Genomic DNA, 21,747 nt, shown 5'->3' with positions numbered 1-21,747 from the left:
AAACCATATTTCTGGAATTCTAGTATTTACTATATGGTATGAAAGGGATTTCCATCCTCTTTATTCACTTATAAATAGATTTATGATTAAACTATGCTTGGGTTTTTTATCAGTTTCTTTAACTGTTATTGAAAAAAGAATATTATTTCACATATATAGTATGCATTTTTATAATTAGTATTTAAATTCTGACGTAGTTGAGTTAACATTATTCATGAATTTCTTTAATCATCATCCTACGCATAATTATTAATGTGCATAAAATTGTCGTCCTTTAAATTTAGATTTTAAATGTTTTTATAAGATTAATAGGCAGTGAAATTGAAAGATATAATTCAAATTGATTTTATATCAGTGATTAAATTATGCTCATATAAAAATTGACTCATATAAGAATCTGGAATTAGTTCGATTTTTCGAACTTATATCGACAACTCTTATTATTTGCAATAATCATGATTTAGTCTTCAATTTTTATAGCTATGTTTTTAGTTCTTGATATTCTTCAAACAAACTAATGGCTCGTCACCAGATTGTGTTCTCTAAAAATCATTATTAAACGCTTTATATTCTAATTGCATTTTTCTATGTGTGAAAACTAGGTCTCTTACACCAATTCTACTAGTTTGATTAGATATATTCTTGAACTTAAATATTTCTTTAACCTTAATATTCCAGTAAGATTCATCTTAACAGCATCAAATAGAGGGTTTTGCATCAAACTTGTGAAATTCAATAGCAAATATAGTAATTATGACCCATGAGTTAAAACAAACACTAATTAGTAATTAAAATGTACATGAAACTAACATTTCCTATTTCATATATCAACCAACAAGAATGTAGGGTATTACATTTGCATAGTTAGTTGGGAGAGAAATGGGAATTTCTACATATAAAGTCAAGTTTAAAATGAATGCAACTTTTTGATTAAAATTAGGTTAAAGAATCTTAAATTGGAAGGCTTTACACAATGGAAGAACCTTAGCATATATTCAAATATGTAAAGGATGGCAAAGTGGTTTTTATTAGTACTTAATTAATGGCTTGGATATAGAGAGTAAGGTGGAGAGTGTGGTGGAATTGAAAGTGGGCCATTTTAGTCTTTACAGAAAGTTGGAGTGCACCTTAGATCCAAAGTTCTGCCATCCACTCAAATGCAACTCTCATCCAAAAAAAAATTTATATTTTAAAATTTTAAAATTTAAGAGAGATAAATAAATATATATTCTCAAATAATATTCTAAAAAATACTTTTTATTGTTTGCACTAAAAATACTCCAAAACAATATCTATAGTACAATACATGTACATCACCTCAAAATTAAGTCAGAATAATTATTAAAACTAGATAAAGTTATTATTATTATTATTGTAAACTTTAAATTTAATATTTTTCTCCTGACGGTTAAGTAATAAGAAATTAAAATTTTCCTTATAAAATAAGATTTCAATTAATAAAACTAGAATATTATAAGTAATTTTAATCAAATCTGAAGATAAGATAAAGAGAGTGAAAATGGTAGCTGGTAAAACAGTAATTTTAACCAAACCTCTAAATTTCTTTTTTACTTTTATTTTATCAACAACCTCTAAATTTCTTGAGAAAAGAAGCAAGGGCACTTGAATCTAAAATAAGTATGCAAATGTTTTTGGGACAAATACACCCATAATATAGACTGCAATAATGGAGAATTGAGTGTTTAGAGGAAAGAAATTGATTGATTCACAAACCAGAGAGGAGTTTACAAACAAATAGAGTAAACAAAGGCCTGTTTTTTTAGACTTGGCCATATTCCAAACCACTTACATGGAGAATATTTTAGTTAAAAGAAAGAAAAAAAGAGTCAAAACTTGCCACTAGAGAGAGAACACATCACTACTACTAACCCAACCTAACATTAAAAAAAGAAGAAAAGAAAAGGGTATACAGAAGATGCATAACTAGGGTGAATGATACATTAAATAATATCCTCAGGAGCAATTGGAGTTTCTGCCAGGGCCTCCATAATAAAAGTAATGACCCCAATCTTCATTGCTGCCTGTTTCAACATCATAGCAATTGGACTGCTCAGTGAAAGTCCCAAGTCCTTTGGGGACTTTGAGATTGTTAGAGGAATCAACCACTTGAATGTTCCTGAAGTAGCTTGATTTCCCAAACCCTTCTTCAGGGAAATGACCACTGCCCATTTGAGTTGAAGTGTGCTCACCATTGGGCTCTGAGTTCACAACTTCACCTCCCCATTCTATCATTGATGCACTCTCTGCTAAGTATGAGAACAAGAATGAAGGCCAATATCCCAGCACATAGTCATTCCCAAACTGCATCCACCAGTGTCCCTCCTTTGGATCCTGCATCAACACCAACACTGTCAAAATCTTATGTCTAAGACTCTTAGCACCTGCAATTATTTAGGATGCTGATGTAGCCTAGGATTCCTTCCTTTAACTAGAGCAAATCGAACCAGCCGGTTTTTTCGGTTTGATTTTTCAACATGCAATTCAAAATGTGTATATGGGAAAAGGACAAAGACATTATCAAAGTTCACATGCATCAGTTAGCTCCATTTCTTTCATTTGGGTCCTAATGGTTAGAGGTGAATGTGAAGGAGTTTGGCATTTACCTTCCAGACAAGTATACTGATATCATATTGGGAATTGCGGTAGCCAGAAACAGGAGAGATGCTTGCTCCCATTGCTATCTCACTGTTGATTTGAATAAAGCCTGAGCACAGAAGATTATAGCAACCTGTGGCTTGATATGCATCACTCTGTATTTACATTAACATAAAAAGAATTTTATTACCAAAACTATCAGAAGTTAATCAAAGAAGAAGCAAGTTTAGAAGAAAGCTTACAGTCCAGTAGGTGAAAAGCCTTGTGTTGTTGTCACCATATAGATCTGGGCTCACCTGTTTCCACACATAAGCAACTATTTATTCATTTATTTACAATTTGCAAGTTCATTATTTCAGAGTATAAACTAGAAGATTACCTGCCAGCCAGCTTCAATACTGTTGAGATCTTCACCAAAAGAGCCTCCCAATATCCAGAGCTGAGATAAGCTGAACTCATTAGGCTGTTGGATTTTGGGTTCCCATACATTAATGGTAGCCTTTGCTCCATAGTACTTGTCCCCCTCCACATAAGCTATGGCATGCTGAACACACAATGAAAACATTAAACCAACATGAATACACCAAATGGAAAATGAAAAAAAGAAAAAGCAAAGAAGGTTACTAACTTGGTGGCCACTTTCATTGGTGAGATCAGGATCTGCAGACCTTGGTTTTGGGATGCTTCTTCTCTTCTTCTTCCCATACCTTTTAACTGAACTGGCTCTCAAAACATCCTCTTCTTTTGTTCTTCTAATGGGTATAGTTCCCTCAGGGCACTTACCATTAGCATGCCACAGCTGAGTTAATGGCTTTGTTCCTTGTTTTGATTCTTTAGAAACTTTGTTGTCATCAAATAGTCCTTCTGGGTGATAACTAGGCCTCATCTGAGAAAACCAATATACAAAAACAGAATCAGAAACAGGAAAAACAAACACAAAGTGAAAATGGCTGGACCTGGAGATAGACCTGGATCTTGTGGTCTTTGAGGAAAGGATGATCAAAAGCAGGCTGATGAGCCATCTCCACACAGTCCATTATATCTCCATCTGGGCTCTGCTCATACCATACCAACAAAAAAATGAAAAATAGTAAGTAAAATGAGTGACTTGGGTCTCAAAGAAAAGGAATCTTTAAGCTGAGGTACTCATTAGCATTCATGTTTCTCTTTATTTCTTCTTCAAAAACTTCTCAAAGTAAAATTATTGCAGAGAGAAACACACAAGAACTAATAATCAGAACATCATTTGATTCTTTTTTGTTAAAAAAATCACATAGAAAAACAAAACTTTTTAGAAAAAATTTATAAACAAAAGAATAAAGAACACCCATTTGCATTCATCCATCACACCCCATTTGATTCAAAACTGAAGCAAAAGCAACCCAGCATTTGAAAAAAAGAAAGCCAATGTCAGAAGAAGCACGTTGCTCCACTTTCCCACGCATTTTCTCAGGAATCAAACAGAAGTTAGAGGAGAGAGAGAAAAATACCAGAATGGTCTTAAGAGCAGGCTTGTTCAAGCGATTCAAGTGTTTTTTCACTTCAAATTTCTGTCTTTCGACACCTAATCTAGCTGAGCAACTGAATGAAAAGACAGCCATTAACCAGAACACCAACATTAGCAAACTTCTGGACTGAACCATCATCTTGCTCATTAATCAAAAACCCACTCAAGAAACTCAAAAGATTTAATCTTTCAAAAGCATTACTAATTAGCAAAGCTTAATCTTCTCTCTGCTCTCTGCTCTCTGCTCTATGATGAGCTTATCCTACGCACCCTCTATGAGCTGAAAGAAGAAAGTTTTGAAGTAAAAAGAGAACACTGCCCACTACTTTCTCTCTCTAACCTTTCTTTGTCATTTTTCACTCTACTTTCTCATTAAAAACTGTCCCTTTCTTTCGTTCGATGTCCCCTTTTTTTAATAATATTATTAACCCCAAAAAAAAAATACCCACTTTTCCATTACCTCTAACAAAAAACATTAGTATTATTTGTCTTTTTTTTTTTTTGAAATTGTATTTTATTAGTCATTTAATTTAGTAAATGCGCTTTTATTTTTTATTTTCAGATGCCAACGATAAATTCAAACCGTCTTGATAATTAGTAGTAGTACAATTAGTAAGAATTAATGGAGAACGAGCGGGTCTTACACTATGACCCAATTCGGTTCGTCTTCAGAGTTCACATGACGTTGTTTGTCGTTTTGCTTTCACATTTTACCCATACTTTTGCTTCATTTTCATCCTCCAAAATTACCAATACAACCCAAGGACTTGCCTCTTAATTAGAGGTAATATTATTGGCTTAATACATAGTTTAACCCTTTAATTTGTACCCTTTTACCCATCTAATCTCTAAACTTAACATGTATACTGTAGAGAATGGCAGAAGTAGTTTGTCATATTGTATTGACGTGATTAAATACAGGTTACATAAGAGTTTGTGATAAGTACAAAGTGCTATACAAGAGATAGAGATAGAATTCTAAGTACAACAAACTAATCTAATATTAAAGATAATCATTATCTTATCAGCCTCCCGCAAGTGGAACAGGGTTGTGTTCAGCAATGTTCAACTTGGAACGTAACATGAGAAACCGATTCTTACTTAGTGGTTTCGTGAGTAAGTCTGCTAGTTGATCATCAGTAGAGATGTATCTAACATTGATTGACTTGGACATAACTTTATCACGAACAAAATGAAAATCAATCTCAATGTGCTTGGATCTTGAATTGAAAATTGGAGTGGTAGTAAGATAAGTTGCACTTAAGTTATCACACCATAAGGTTGGTGAAACAGCAGATGACCGTCCAATCTCTTTGAGCAAAGAGTCCAGCCAATGCAATTCCTGAACAGTAGTTGCAAGAGCGCGATACTCAGATTCAGTTGAAGAGCGAGCTACACTTCGTTGTTTTCTAGAACTCCATGAAATCAAATTATCACCCATAAAAATCGCATAACCTGTAGTTGATTTTCTATCATCAACAGAGCTAGCCCAGTCAGCGTCACTGTAGGCTGATATCTTGGAAGACTTGGATGGTCGAATAAGTAAACCATGAGAAATGGTAGAACGAAGATATCGCAGAATGCGTTTGACAGCTTGCCAATGTATGTCAGTCGGAGAATGCATAAACTGAGACACCTTATTGACCGCATAGCATATGTCAGGCCGAGTGAGCGAGAGATATTGCAGTCCTCCTACAATTGAACGATACAATGTGTGGTCTGACATTGGAGTACCTTGAGAACATGAAAGCTTGGTTGTAGTACAAGAAGGAGTCGAAATGCCATTTGCAGTATCCATGTTAGCTTTGCTCAACAAATCTTTGATATATTTGGACTGAGTAAGGAGTAAACCTGATTCAATCCAAGATGTCTCAATGCCAAGAAAATAATGTAAATCTCCAAGGTCCTTGAGGGCAAAATCAGCTTGTAAAGAAGTGACTACTGATTGCAAAAAGGATGAGCTAGAACCGGTGAGTACAATATCGTCAACATAGATTAGACAAAAAGCTGAAACTGAATCTTTGTTAATATAAAATAATGAGCTGTCTGTTTGAGAACCAATAAAACCAAGCTTGAGGATTGAATTGGTAAGGCACTTATACCATTGACGGGGTGCTTGTTTCAAGCCATAAAGAGATCGCTTCAATTTGCATACGTAGTCTGAAAATTCAGAATTAATAAAGCCCTGTGGTTGCTTCATAAACACTTCTTCATCAAGTGTCCCATGCAAGAATGCGTTAGAGACATCAAGCTGTCGAATTGACCAGCCGTTTGAAACCGCAATAGATAGAATTAAGCGAATCGTTGTTGGTTTGATCACCGGACTAAAAGTATGCGTAAAGTCAATTCCTGGATGTTGGTGATAACCTTTAGCCACTAGACGAGCCTTATACCGATTAATGGTGCCATCGGGAGATATCTTCAGTCGAAATACCCATTTGGAGCCTATCACATTTTGATTCAGATTCGGTGCAACCAACTCCCATGTATTGTTAGACAGTAGCGCATTGACTTCTTCCACCATTGCTTTGCGCCATTTAGAGTCTTTGACAGCCTGAGAATAGGTGGATGGTTCTTGTAAAATAGAGGCAGTAGCAAGAAATGTTTTCGGTTTGAGATTGCCCGTAACATTTCTGGTGATATAGGGATGTGGTTGTGGATTTGTAATTTTCAGATGTGGTGAGCATAAGGGAGGAACAATGGGAGACCGAGTAACAGGTGAAGTAGGAGGTGTTTGTGAGGCTAAGGGAAGAGATGTAGCTATAGTGGTCTGATTATTGGATGGCAGTGATGAGGGAAAGTTTTGTTCATGCTGTTGGGTAGGATGAAATGAGTTAAAAAGAAGTGGGTTAGGAATTGTTGGTGTAGATTGCAGCGAAATAGAAGGATTGGAGTCGGAGCGAACTACATCACCTCGCTGAAAAGGGAATACCTGTTCATCAAAGACAACATGGCGGGAAATTAGAATTTTCAGAGTAGTTAAATTGAGACATAAAAATCCCTTATGACTCTTGCTGTAACCAAGAAAAACAGAAGAAACAGACCGATGATTTAATTTGTGAGCAACAGTAGGACGAATCCATGGAAAACATAAGCAACCAAAAATCCGAAGATTAGCATAGTCCGGTTTCACACCAAAAAGTTTATGAAGAGGAGTATCATTAGCTAAGCTTGGTGTGGGTAGGCGATTTATAGTGTAAATGGCAGCATCAAATGCATAAGTCCAGTATTTTGTTGGAACATATGAGTGAGTTAAGATGGACAGACCAGTTTTAATTATGTGGCGATGTTTTCTTTCAGCTGAGCCATTTTGCTCTGGTGTATATGGGCAAGAACGTCTGTGACTAATGCCATTTTCACTTAGATATTTAGTTAAGGCTTGAAATTCACCTCCCCAATCAGATTGAAATATTTTTATGCTTCTCTCAAAGAATTTTTCTACAATATGCTTAAAGTGAATAAAAGCACTAAGAACTTCAGATTTGTTTGTGAGAAAGTAAAGCCATGAATACTTGGTATAATAATCATGAAATATCACATAATAACGTTTTCCATCGACTGAGGTAATAGGAGATGGACCACAAACATCAGAACAAATTAACTCAAGAGGCTGCATTGGAACATAAGTAGAAACATAAAATGGTAACTTATGACTTTTACTGAGACAACAAGCAGAACAAAGACATGAAGTTTTATTATTTGACGCAACAATATTCGACTGAGACAGAGCTTGTCGAACAATAGGAAAAGAGGCATGAGCAAGCCTAGCATGCCAAGTTGATAATAACGAAAGAAAAGCAGTTCTAGCTGTAGCTATTTTTGGATGGAGAACCAGGGAGTATAATCCAGAGCTATTCTGGCCTGTATGCAGTAAAGCCTTCGTGCAGATATCCTTCACCTCAAAATGAGAAGGGAAAAATTCAACAGAAACGTCATTAGATTTAGTAAGTGAAGAAATAGAGAGTAAATTACTACAGGGATTAGGAACATGTAATATATTGGACAAAGAAAGCAATTTGTTAGCAGCATAAAAATTTGACGATCCGACATGAGAAATAGGAAGTGTTGTACCATTACTAATTGTGATATCATCAGAACCCTGATAGGCAGCCTTTTCAGTCAGATTATTGACATCTGGAGTGAGGTGATGAGTTGCGCCCGTATCCATGATCCACTGCTGAGGATTTGGTGCAGGTGAAGCTGCGAGATGACCAACTAGTTTCAAATTTAGGGGCTTGGGACGATTAAATTTGGGGGACGAGCAGTAGGGTGCAATGTGGCCAAGTCCATTGCAATTATGGCAAGTGATTGAAGTTGGGTCTGCCTGAAGTAAGTTGGAATAAGGTGAATCGCTACTTTGTGATGCCCGTGCTGAGTTCTGAAACGAAGGAGTAAAGGAAGAGCGACCACGAGCACGAGATCCTCGACCACCACGACCTCGGTGATTGAAATTAGACCGAGTATATGTATTACCAGAGGAATAAAAGGCAGTGGGCGTAAAATCATCTTTAGATTGAATGTCAGATGCAAGATTAGCTTCCTCACTGAGTAATAATCCATATAGATCGTCAAAAGAAACAGCGTCAAGACGATTTTCAAGAGATCGAGTAAATGGCCTGTAATCCCGGCCGAGTCCATTGACCGTTACTTGAACAAGATCGTCTTCAAGAACTGGACTCTGAAGCGCAACAAGCTTGTCGAACATACTTTTCGCACGTTGGGTATAAACAACAATAGTTTCAGTTGGATCCTTTTTGAGTTGATAAAATCAAGATTTGATAGTCCGAACTTGTGCCTTAGAACCAGAAGAATAAGCATTGGACAACGAGTCCATGCCTCATGTGCCGTAGACGAACCGATAACTTGAGGAATGAAGCTCTCAGTAATGGAAGCAATGATCCAGCTTAACACAAGCTGATCCTGACGAAACCATGAGAAATACTCAGGGTTGGGCTGATCGTCAATTAGAGAATCAGGAGCTACAAGACGACCATCAACATGTTTTGTCAGATCGTAGCTGTTGGGAAGAGGCAATATTTGTGCACGCCACAGGAGGTAGTTGGTCGAATTGAGCTTGACCGGAAGTTGAGCAGCAACGTTTGGGAGAGACGTCATATGAGAGACGTTGGTCGATATAATAGCACTAGATGAAGCCATTTGTAGGAGAAAAGAAAAAGACTTTGGTGTTTAAACCTTAATTAGCTCTGATACCATGTAGAGAATGGCAGAAGTAGTTTGTCATATTGTATTGACGTGATTAAATACAGGTTACATAAGAGTTTGTGATAAGTACAAAGTGCTATACAAAAGATAGAGATAGAATTCTAAGTACAACAAACTAATCTAATATTAAAGATAATCATTATCTTATCATATACTATCGAACCTTTGAACTTGTTAAATAATTATTTTTAACCTCTGAAACGGAAATTGAGTCTCAAGCACGCTGACGTGGCAAAAGACCTTTGACCGGACTGCCAGCTCGTTTGCCACATCACCAAAAACATAATGCTTAATACATCATTTGACCCCTGAATTTAAACTAATTTACCTATTTGACCCCTAAATATTTTGTTTAGCCCATCACACCTCTAAACTTATTAAATTATCATTCTTAACCCATGAACTTGAGAGTTTAAAATTTATTTTAATTTATATTTTATTTTTAATATATATTTAGTTTAATTAATAATTACTAATAAAAAATATTATTTTTCCATACTTTATATATTATTTGTTTAAACGATACCGTTTATTTTGTATATATTATCAATCTAATAAAACTCCAATAAAAAATAGTTATAATTTATTAAATAATTATTTTTATTTAATTTAATATTTATTTTTATTTATTTTGTAAAAGACGAGATAAAATATGAATGATCAGGTGAGACTTGTCAAATAAATATTATAAAGAAAATAATAATAAAATTAATTAAATAAATAAAATAAAATAAAATAAATATTAAATTAAATGAAATAATTACTATATAAGGTATAACTATTTTTTATTAAAATTTTATTAGAACTGATAATGAATACGATACAAATGAAAAAAAAAAGCGATATATATTAAAGAAATATTATATAAAGTATTGAAAAGGAATAATTATTTTATTAAATTAAATATATATTAAAAATAAATTATAAATTAAAATAAATTTTAAACATTCAATTTTAAGGGTTAAGAAAGATAATTTAACAAATTTATAGGTCTGATGGGTTGAAAAAAAAATTAGGGGTCAAGTAGATAATCTAGTATAAGTTCAAGGGTCAAACGACGTATTAAACCATTTTATTTTGTCCACCTAAACTTTGCTTTTCTGCCATGACGCGCCAATTTTTGTTTGAACACATGCACCAAAGCCAGGTGGACGAGTAGGGGTTAAACGTTTTCAAATTATCAAATTCAGGGGGTCAAAAGGGATTATTTAACAAATTTAAAGGTTCGATAGGATACACGTTAAGTTTAGAGGTTAGATGAGTAAAAAAGTACAAGTTCAGGGGTTCAACTATGTATTAAGCCTAATATTATTCGTCGCCCGGTCACTATTCACTATTCAGTGCGCCCTCTCCGATAATAAAGCTAGTTCTATAATACAGCTATTTATATAACTAGTTTCGCGTTACGTACTACGCACGTGCCTCGTAACATGACTCGTCTATTTATAATACATATAATTTCTTAATTTAATTTTTAATATTAATTGACTTTATTAATATATCTATAGTTTATTATAGCTAAACCAATATATTTTATGTATAATTATATTAAATTGGTTAGAATGTTTTTGAATTTGAAAATATATTTATGACTATACCAATGTATTTACAATTCTTTATTTCAATAAAATAATGTCACTTCCTTTTCTCTAATAAAACTCATTTTTTTGTTTAAATAGAACTCTATCTTTAATACTGAAATAAGCATATTTTAATTTTGTTTTTAATTAGTAATGACTAAGAAACTTTAAATTATATTATCAATTGTTTCCAAATAGAACTCAATTTTTTGTTTAAATATAACTCTATCTTTGATAATAAAATAATTATATTTTATTTTTATTTTTAATTAGTAATAACTATAAAAATTTAATTATATTATTAACGAATAATAAAGTTGAAAGAGTAATTTGGAAAAGTATTCATAATTTTCTTTTGGAAAAATGATTACAAATTTTGTAATTCCATAATCAATTTAGTTCCAATAATTTTATATTTCTGTGCATGATTCTACACAAAAACAATTGTATACTTTTACTATAGATATTAAACTCTTAATTAACTTCAAATTAAACTCTTTATATATAAAAGACATCAATATTTTTTTAGTAAATTTGCTTGTCCCTCCCCTCTCTATTCGTGCGTTTATTCGCTTTACGTATTTTACATGTGATTCGTAATATGACTCGTCAATTTATATGTAATTACTTATTAATTATGTATTATAAATAAATAAAAATAACTAGTATATTATTTTCTAATAATATAACGATTTCAACTTTAATATAATCATTCACTGCATAAAAATTATAATTTAAATTATAAAATATGAATGTTAATTAAATTAAGATTATAGCACTTGCCCATTATATTTATATTAAGTATTAATTAAATTATTATATAATTTATTGGATTATTGGGTAAAGTTTCGTGAAATTTGGAATTAGTCTCTGCTTAAGCTACAAACGACTAATTAAAATCAAAGTTAAAGTGAATGATTGACCTAGTATTAAAGTATACTTTAACTGATATGTATATTTATCAATCCATTTGTTTGAGAAATGAGCAGAGGCCCTCATTTCTTTGATTTCAATTGAAATCAGAGAGCTACTTAGCCCTCAATGGGCACGCACAAAGCAAAAAAATTTAGATTTCGGGATTCCGACCCGATTTTTCGATTCCGACTCCGATTTTTTTGATAATCCTCACATATTTGAGATAATAACCGTTAATTTGAATTCAGTTATTTATAAATTGGATTATAATTAAAGTTTATAACGTTAAACATATCGAATCGATTGAATTTGTATCGATTTAACGTTTGATTGCGGAATCAAATTGGATTAGATGTTATTATGCGTTCAGAGTGTTTTTGCGTGTGCGAAGCTGTGCGAACGCACAAGCCAAGGGCTGTGGGAACGCACAGACCCAGCTGTGCAGACGCACAACAATGCCGATTTGTCGGCAGTTGGACGTTTTGATTCTTTTCGAGTCGTACACTCGAATTTGATTAAGTGGACTTCAAGGTGAACTAGGAGGTTGTTGAAAAAGGTTAAAACGTTTTTTAAAAGTAGGAAGTGTTTGGTTTAATAAAATGCTGCGACATTTTTATTAAACCATGCATTAATCAATGGATTAATGTTAAAAGGATTATGAGTTAATACCAAGAATGGTATTTGAGTTTGAACGAGATGTCCTAAGAAGGGATTAGTTCAAACATTGTAAGTTGTGTTTTGTTTATAGATTCTAGACTTAAGAAGTCTATACGTGAAATGTGAGTGACATTTTGATTATGTCTAGATGCGACGAGTGTCAATGTGCCAAGTCAAAACACCAGAGTGTTTGACTAGTAGGCTAGCATGAGCATACGCTTTGGGGATATCGGTTATGTGAGTTTACAGTTACTTTTGCGTATTAATATTATAAGTTCTTTATTATATGATTATAATAAATACATCGCATATTATATGATATTATGTATTTTGATTATACTGTGATTTTATATAGTAGTATGAAAGCCAGTATAGATCCGAAGAAACGTGCTACCTATTGGGTGTCAATAGGACTGTGTGATCACCGGTGTTGGTAAGTCTTATGTGTCTGTCGTATTAGATGTGTTTGTGAAAGGTAAAAAGTATATGATATGTTAGATACGAGGTAACTCGGTAGAAGCTATCGGGACTAGGATCTTGGTGGAGTATATTCTCGGGACCTGTATCTATGAATAACTCGGTGGTATTCTTGGGACTCACAACTTTGGATTAAGTAGTGCTATCAGTAACTCGGTGGGATTTCTCGGAAATGTGCCACATGGTTTGGTAACTCGGTTGATGTTCTCGGGACCATTCCACTTGGATTTTATTTTATTCGATTTGATATGATTTGGTATGAGTATAGAGTGTGTACTTTGGATTAGGGTTTTTGATCAAATTGAATATTTGGCTATCTATTATGAATAGTTTTGATATATGCGATCCTATTTGATTTAATATGCATTAGTAAAGTGAACTCACTCAGAAATATTTGTATTTTCTGACCCCTACTGTTTTCCCTTTCAGGTTATAGAGCTACGAGGTCAGGCTTCCACGATAATTTCGGAAGCCGTTGTCGCCTGTATATATAGAGCTGCAAGTAGTTGGGTATCGGGAAGTCTATTTTTTTTATTTTCAGTAGTTCAACTTTATTTTCATAAACTTTGATTTGAACTACTATATATGATATATGTTTGAAAAGCTGCGCATTTGTCTAAAATGCTTTTACCAGTCGTTTAAAAAGGTACACTGGTAATTTGTTTTAGCATTTTAGCATTGTATTGGAAACAGAGCAGGTACGTCATATGAGATTGATGATTGCGCTCTGGTTTCTTAAACTACAACTATGATTTTGTGATCGCGTTTTCAATAAAGGTTTTAAAGTGTTTCTGCGACGAGGTTGCGAACCTTTTTATGATTTTACAACGCGAAACATTAGTAAATATTTTTAGGCTTGCTACGGATTTCAGAGCAACTACTCCCATTCCCTAGCGCCGGACTCGGATCGAGATTTCGGATGAAAGTCGGGTCGTGACATGTTTTGGCCCGATCCACAAAAAAGAATTACTGAAGAGGGGCCGCATTCCATGCGTGAATCTGATCTTATTGATCCCGGAGTTGAGGCATCCAAGCCCTCGCTTTCTTCACTAAAAGTGCGATAAAAGAGCCAACACGAAGCTTTCCCGGACGCTTGTGCAAATCCGTAAGATATTCAACAAAATAGCGAGCGGGGGAAAACTTGATGTTGTTAGCCACACAATAGTGGAAAAACAAATCCCGACTAGTTACCTTTTCGCTGCCCTAATTTCTTGCGTTGAATGAGTAGGTGACTATCCGGTGGAAAATGAATAAGGGCAAGGACTTGATGCTCTTTGCAATGGAGGTCCGAGGAACAAAGGTCGTCTCGGTAGAAATGGATTGCCAAAACTCTTGAGTATTGAACCCTTCGACTAGATGCGGGTCTGTAATACCCCAAAATATTTTAAGGTAATTAAGTCGTGCCACATGTCGTGATTTCCGATAAATTAAATTAAGGAGAATTTAATTTAATTATATCGGGAATTTAGAATAAATTTTAATAAGTTAGTTAGCGGGATTTGAGGATTTAACTTCAGAAATTAATATAAAATAAAATATAAATCCCGTGACGGAAATTATTTCGCCAAAGTCCGCGAAATAATTTATAGTATTAGTGGTAAAAGTTTCGAGTCAATCGGAGACCGTTTAAATTTTGGACGCGGATAGGTTTTGGGCTAAATTGCAACTTTTAAAAAGTTTCAAGGATCAAGTTGCAAATTGACCATTATATATAAGATGATTCTTCAAAGTGAAGAACCCAGAAGCTTAATCAGTAACTATCAGATCATTTTCTTATTCATCGCTGTGCTCACCGTTTCTCTCGTACGATCTCCGTTTCTCGTCCGTTTTCGACGTTTAATAACTCGAATCGATCGTATTTCAAAGGGCAATCACGGTAAGCAAGTTTTTTCTACATTTGTTTGAGTTTATTTGATGGAAAAACGGTTTAAAACGATAGGTTACGGCGAAACCGTATCGCGATTACGTATTTGATTCGTTTTAAGCGTTTTTCTTGCGTTTCCGACTAGCTTGATTGATAATTTGATGAATCTATTGATTAAGGATGTTTAAACATTGAGTTTTAGGGTCGGAATGGCCGTTTTGGACGTCTGGAGGCGTGCCCACGAAGGGGGCACGACGTGCACAACATCAGTGCACGTCGTGCAGGGGCACGACGTGCACCAGTGAGGTGCACGACGTGCACTAGGGGGTGCACGACGTGCACCACCCCTCTTTTGAAGGGGAATGACCCTAAAAACCTAATTTGATGATTCCCCATCCCGATATCAACTCCCGGACTCCGAAAATGCGAGATTCGGACGTAAAACGAGTAAATTATGACTAGTTGTTTGGGATAAGTTAGTTTATGGATATCAATTGGTTTCATTGAGAAAACCTATATTCTCTATTGAGAATCAAATTGAAAAGTGTTAAGAAATGAGAGAAGAATGATTCGTTTATCGGAAAAGATTACGTTTGAAGCACGACGGCTTATGTTTTGTGTCTTGTCGTGTCTCGCGTCTAGAGTCAATCTTAGAATAGGATTCTGATGTGAGTCAAATGTTTTGAAATTGTTTTAGATCCAGCGAGGCAAGAAGGAGCTGGACCAGGAGCTCGGGAAGCTTGACGTTTCTAAGTTCCGACGCATTTTTGGATAAGCGTTTTCTGTGAGTTTATACGATTTGCTTTTGAAGTATTTATTCAAGCAACTAGTTTATATTGCTTTCTGTTTGAATTGCACATATGCTTGATTTGAAACCAGTATTGATCCGATGGAACGTGCTACCTATTGAGCGGCAATAGGACTGTGTGATCACCAGTTTTGATTTGATACAGCTGTGAATACGATTAAGTACATGAATTCTGAAGGTAGATGTATGATTGTGATACGAGAGTGAACTCGGTTACAGTGTAACCTGAGCCCCGTATCTAGTGGGTTAGACCCACCACTGGGATTAAGAGAATTGTCGCGACTGACGTGGTAGAGTGTGAATACTCCCGGGTCGGACTATTGGATAAGTTTTCCTCTGAGTATATACGGTTAACATATTCGATGATTAGGGTTTCAATCGGATCCTGTACTTGGCTGCATATGATTGATTACGATTTTATGTTTTATTTGAATACTTATTAGTAAATGTATGAACTCACTCAGTATATCCCAATATACTGACCCCTCACAGATTTCCTTTCAGGATAAAGACGCTTTGAGGCAACGGACTTCTATCCTACTTCCAGAAGTCTGTATTTTTGAGTATGTAAAGAAACAGTACTTTACTCTTAGAGCTGCAGTAGATAAGTATTTTGCAAGTCAGCTTGTAATGTATAGTTTTCTGTAAATATAACTTTAACGTTTTAAAGTTTTAAATGTTTTACGCTTGCTGCGTTATATATATTGTGACTGCCAGAGGATATGTGTGCCTGGCACGTGTGTTTCTGCATGACACGTGTTTACTTATGTCATGCATGATCGCGAAAAATTATTTTACGTTTTTAGGCTTGCTACGGGTTTCGGAGCAACCACTCCCATTCCCTAGCGCCGGTCTCGGCCCTGAGATTGGGTCGTGACAATGTTGGTATCAGAGCATGGTCCAGTTACCATTGCTTACTTTTGTTAAGTGTTATGTGATTAAGATTTTTCTAGGATTCTACTGCAGCACATAGGACTCGAGTCTTGTCTTTGTTACGTATTCATTTGATTTTCAAACTTTCAGCTTTCCCTCTAGGATGTGAGTCTGTCTTATGTGTTTGTTCGTATGTGAAGAGATGCGCGTTTAATAAGGTATGCGTTTGCGATAATATGCGATTATGTGGCTAAGTAACGTTGTTTGTCTTGGTCAGGATGTCTGACCAACGACAAGAAGTAGAGCGAGCTGCCGCTGCAGCACGTAATGTTATAGAAGGGGCGCATGACGTCCATCCAGAAGCTCAAGATGAGTCTTCTGTTCAGGGTGGACTTAACTTACCACCTGAAGCGGCTGGTGATGGTAGAGGCCAAGAGGCCCAGGCACAGGCACCTGGAGTACAAGCGCAAGCCCAACAACCTAATGTTGTGGGTTTTGATCTGAATCAGTTTCTTACGGGAATTGCGGCTATGCAAGCCAATCAGGCTGAGGTGCAGAATATGCATCGTGAGCAACTACAGCAGCAACAGTTGCGTAATGTGGCTTTCACTGACCGAGATATCGTCTTGGCTTATATGCGTCTCAAACCAACTAAGTTTGACAGTACAGGCGATGCTCTCGATTTCCTCGAAGAAGTAGAACGTAATGCTCGACGCCTGCAAGCTAATGAGAGGCAGACCATCATTATGGTGGAAATGTCATTGAAAGGACCTGCGAAAGATTGGTTTCAGCAGCATATTCAGCCAACCATGGATACTATGACATGGGCTGAATATGCAAACCACTTTAGGGAGTACTTTTTACCATATGCGGTGACGGAGAGTTATCGTAGTCAGTGGTTGACCCTGAGTAAAGGCAATCGGTCTGTGCAAGAGTATGTAACGGAGTTTACCAGGGTGAGTAGGTTTGCACCAGACCTGACTACAGACCCAGTTAGAGTGAACTCAAGGTTTGTAGAGGGCCTAGGAGCTGAATTTGTGAGTTTGACGTCTGATATCGGAAGAACCCTAGTGCAACTGATTGATAGCGCTAGGCAAATGAAAGTTTCTCTGATCCGTTTTGGAAGAATTCCTGACCCTTCCAATGTTGCACCTGTGAGAGATAATACGTTTCGCAGCGTACAAAGTGCGCCTACTCAGTCATATGTTGGGAATTATTCTCGATACACACAACGTCAGCGAGAACGCAAAAGACCTCGACGCGGAACACGGGTTAGTACCTCAGGCACCGGATTTAGTGCCAGATCGATGAGTGACATGGGAGGGGGAGTTTCTTTATGTCTGAACTGTAATAGGAGGCACTACGGCGCGTGTTACACTGCTAATGGAGCATGCTTTAACTGTGGTCAACGGGGCCATTTTGCTAGAGACTGTCCGAGGCAGATACCCCAAGGCTCGATGACTACTGTAGTACATCCTTCTTATCAACAGCAGAGAACTGCACAGCAGGCAGCGTCAGGGTATGATCAGACAGGAAGTACCTTCACTGGCCAGAGGGGCCGTGGTTATGCAAATCGAGGAGGAAGAAATGGCGGAGGACGTGGTACTGGTCAGACTTCGCAGGCTGGCGGGAGTCAGGCCAGGGTCTTTGCACTGAATCCTCAGGAGGCTCAGGCTTCCAATGCAGTGGTGCAAGGTACCTTTCCTATCGCTTCTCAAGACGCACTAATTTTATTTGATCCGGGCGCTATACATTCTTTTGTTTCACCTAGTTTCGCTAGTAAGTTAGGAGTGCAACCAGCGTACCTTATGAACCCTTTATCCGTAGCTACTCCAGTCGGTGAGAGTGTGGAAGTTAGTATTGTTTACCCGTCTTGTCCTGTGAGAGTTCAAGGACGAGATTTGTTAGTTGACTTAATTTTACTCGAAGTATTAGCTTTTGACGTCATACTAGGAATGGATTGGTTAGCTCAGCACTACGCTAATGTGGATTGCCGCAAGAAGACGGTAACGTTTAACACGCCTGGAATTGAAGCGGTTTCAATTCAGGGTGATAAGATGGAATCTTCTACGAGTATTATTTCAGCTATCAAAGCTTGTCGAATGTTGAAGAAAGGATGTCAAGGATTCTTAGCAATAGTACGAGACGTGGAGAAGAAAAGTGTAAATTTAAGTGACGTACCAGTGGTGTCAGAATATCCAGACGTTTTTCCAGAGGAATTACCTGGATTACTCCCAGATCGCGAGATTGAGTTCTGCATCGAATTGGCTCCTGGCACGAAGCCAATATCGATACCTCCTTATCGTATGGCACCAACAGAACTTAAAGAATTAAAAGATCAATTAGAAGAGTTGTTCGATCGCGGTTTCATCAGACCGAGTGTATCCCCATGGGGTGCACCAGTGCTATTTGTGAAAAAGAAGGATGGATCGCTTCGACTATGCATCGATTATCGATAACTGAATAAGGTGACGATCAAGAATAAGTATCCGTTACCTAGAATCGATGATTTGTTCGATCAGTTACAAGGAGCGAAGTATTTTTCCAAGATCGATTTGAGATCAGGTTATCATCAGCTAAAGATTCGCGATGATGATGTTCAAAAGACTGCTTTTCGAACTCGATACGGACATTACGAATTTCTCGTTATGTCGTTTGGATTGACGAACGCCCCAGCAGCCTTCATGGACTTGATGAATAGGATATTCAAACCGTACTTGGATCAGTTTGTGATCGTGTTCATCGACGACATTTTGATTTATTCGCGTACAGAAGAAGAGCACGCTCAACATCTGCGGATAGTACTACAGACGCTAAGACAGCATCAGCTTTACTCCAAATTCTCTGAATGTGAATTTTGGCTAACGGAAGTGTCTTTCTTAGGGCATGTGGTTTCACAAAGCGGCATTAAGGTTGATCTAAAGAAGATTGAAGCTGTGATAGAATGGAAGCGGCCTGAATCAGTTACGGAAGTTAGAAGTTTCCTCGGCTTAGCGGGATACTACAGACGATTCGTGCAAGATTTTTCAAAGATCGCCGTACCTTTGACGAAGTTAACTCAGAAAAACGCAAAATTCAACTGGACAGACCAGTGTGAGCTCAGTTTTCTGAAATTGAAAGAGTGCTTGACGACGGCACCAGTCTTAGCGCTACCAGAAGGAACGGAAGGATTCACAGTTTACTGTGATGCGTCAAGAGTTGGACTAGGATGCGTCCTTATGCAACATGGTCGAGTAATAGCGTACGCATCACGACAGCTCAAGAAGCACGAAACGAACTACCCGACGCATGATCTAGAGTTAGCAGCGGTGATTTTTGCGCTGAAGATCTGGAGACATTATTTATACGGCGCTACGTGCGAGATCTTTACAGATCATAAAAGCTTGAAGTACATTTTCGATCAACGAGAGTTGAACCTCAGACAACGAAGGTGGATGGAGTTACTAAAGGATTATGATTGCACGATACAATATCATCCAGGCAAGGCCAACGTAGTGGCGGATGCCTTAAGCAGAAAGTCGGCAGGAAGTCTCGCGCACGTTACAACGACGTGGCGAAGGCCATTAATCAACGAGATTCATACGATGTTTAGCCAAGGGGTTGAGTTTGAGATTTCATCTCTCGAAAACCTAATGGCTCAGTTAACGATACGATCGACGTTGATAGATCAGATCAAAGAGTTGCAAGCGGACGACCCTCAATTGAAGCATCTAATTGAGGAAGTTCAACAAGAAAAGAGTCAAGATTTCAGTATCGTTAACGGAATGCTGAAATATAGCAATCGAATGTGCGTTCCAGACGTGGAAGACTTAAGATAGAAGATCATGGAAGAGACGCATGGAACGATGTATAGAGTTCATCCTGGTTCCACGAAGATGTACCATGACATCAAGACAACGTACTGGTGGAGCGGAATGAAGAAAGATATCGCAGAGTTTGTGGCTAAATGCCCTACTTGTCAGCAAGTCAAATTGGAGCATCAACGACCTTACGGATTTCTTCAGCCGTTACCCATCCCGGAGTGGAAGTGGGAGCAAATCACGATGGATTTCGTAATTGGATTGCCCAAGACGCAAAAAGGTTTTGACTCTATTTGGGTAATCGTGGATCATTTGACGAAGTCAGCGCACTTCATTCCTATAAAGACGACTTATTCTGCAGCAAAGTTGGCGGAGATTTATGTCGATAAGATCGTGAGCCTACACGGAGTTCCCGTGTCAATCGTTTCAGATAGAGGTTCCGTATTTACCTCTCATTTTTGGAAGAGCTTACAAGACGCGTTAGGAACACGATTGAATTTCAGCACTGCGTTTCACCCTCAGACAGACGGTCAGTCTGAGCGGACGATTCAAACGTTAGAAGATATGCTTCGACTATGTGTATTAGACTTCGGAGGTAGTTGGGATACGTACCTACCTCTAATCGAGTTTACCTACAACAACAGCTATCGTTCAAGCATTGAGATGGCTCCTTACGAAGCATTATACGGTCGCAAGTGTCGATCCCCTATCTGTTGGGACGAAGTCGGTGAACGAAAGCTCACTGGAGCAGAGATCATCCAGATTACGTCAGAAAAAGTACCATTGATAAAGCAGCGTTTGACTACTGCTTCCAGTCGACAGAAGAGTTACACGGACCCCAAGAGGAAGGATATTGAATTTCAGATCGGAGACTACGTGTTTCTCAAAGTATCACCGATGAAGGGAGTAATTCGTTTTGGAAAGAAGGGTAAATTGGCACCGAGATATGTCGGACCTTACCAGATCGTAGAACGCATAGGCTCAGTTGCCTATAAGCTGGATTTGCCACCAGAGATGTCGCAAGTTCATCCTGTCTTCCATATTTCCATGCTTCGGAAATATGTACCAGACCCTTCTCGAATAATTCAACCACAAGTGGTGGACGTGAGCGAAGAACTGACTTACGAAGAACGACCAGTGCAGATTGTCGACACGCAGATACGACAATTATGAACAAAGAGGATTCCAATGGTGAAAGTTCTTTGGAGAAGTCAATCCGTAGAAGAGTGCACGTGGGAGACAGAAGAGGATATGAGGCGGAAGTATCCATATCTATTTACTCAAGGTACGTGGCTTAATTTTAAATTCGAGGACGAATTTATTTTAACGGGGGGTGAATGTAATACCCTAAAATATTTTAAGGTAATTAAGTCGTGCTACATGTCGTGATTTCCGATAAATTAAATTAAGGAAAATTTAATTTAATT

The 21,747-nt window shown here is 37.1% G+C and overlaps 1 protein-coding gene across 1 annotated transcript; it reads right to left on the bottom strand.

Moving 5' to 3' along the window:
• Positions 1–1,702: 1,702 nt before the first annotated feature.
• Positions 1,703–4,505, bottom strand: LOC126669261 (uncharacterized). Its single transcript, XM_050362680.1, has 7 exons — positions 4,107–4,505; positions 3,585–3,671; positions 3,245–3,502; positions 2,996–3,160; positions 2,859–2,912; positions 2,625–2,771; positions 1,703–2,352 (listed from the first exon to the last, which is right to left on the bottom strand). Exons 1-7 carry the CDS (start codon positions 4,269–4,271, stop codon positions 1,975–1,977), a joined length of 1,254 nt encoding a protein of 417 aa, XP_050218637.1. The 5' UTR covers positions 4,272–4,505; the 3' UTR covers positions 1,703–1,974.
• Between the last annotated feature and the right edge of the window lie 17,242 nt (positions 4,506–21,747).

Source organism: Mercurialis annua, linkage group LG2, assembly GCF_937616625.2.
Source record: "Mercurialis annua linkage group LG2, ddMerAnnu1.2, whole genome shotgun sequence".
Lineage (NCBI taxonomy): Eukaryota > Viridiplantae > Streptophyta > Magnoliopsida > Malpighiales > Euphorbiaceae > Mercurialis > Mercurialis annua.
Note: the sequence above shows the minus strand (reverse complement) of the source record. Positions and strands in the feature narration are given on the sequence as shown.

Bases quoted from the DNA above. Each gene is read 5' to 3' on its own strand.
- LOC126669261 (XM_050362680.1), bottom strand. From the start codon at position 4,271: ATGAGCAAGATGATGGTTCAGTCCAGAAGTTTGCTAATGTTGGTGTTC. The intron at 3,672-4,106 runs GTATTTTTCTCT...TGGTATGAGCAG, and splicing joins CTGCTCTTAAGACCATTCTG to AGCCCAGATGGAGATATAAT. The intron at 2,913-2,995 runs GTAATCTTCTAG...GTGTGGAAACAG, and splicing joins GTATTGAAGCTGGCTGGCAG to GTGAGCCCAGATCTATATGG.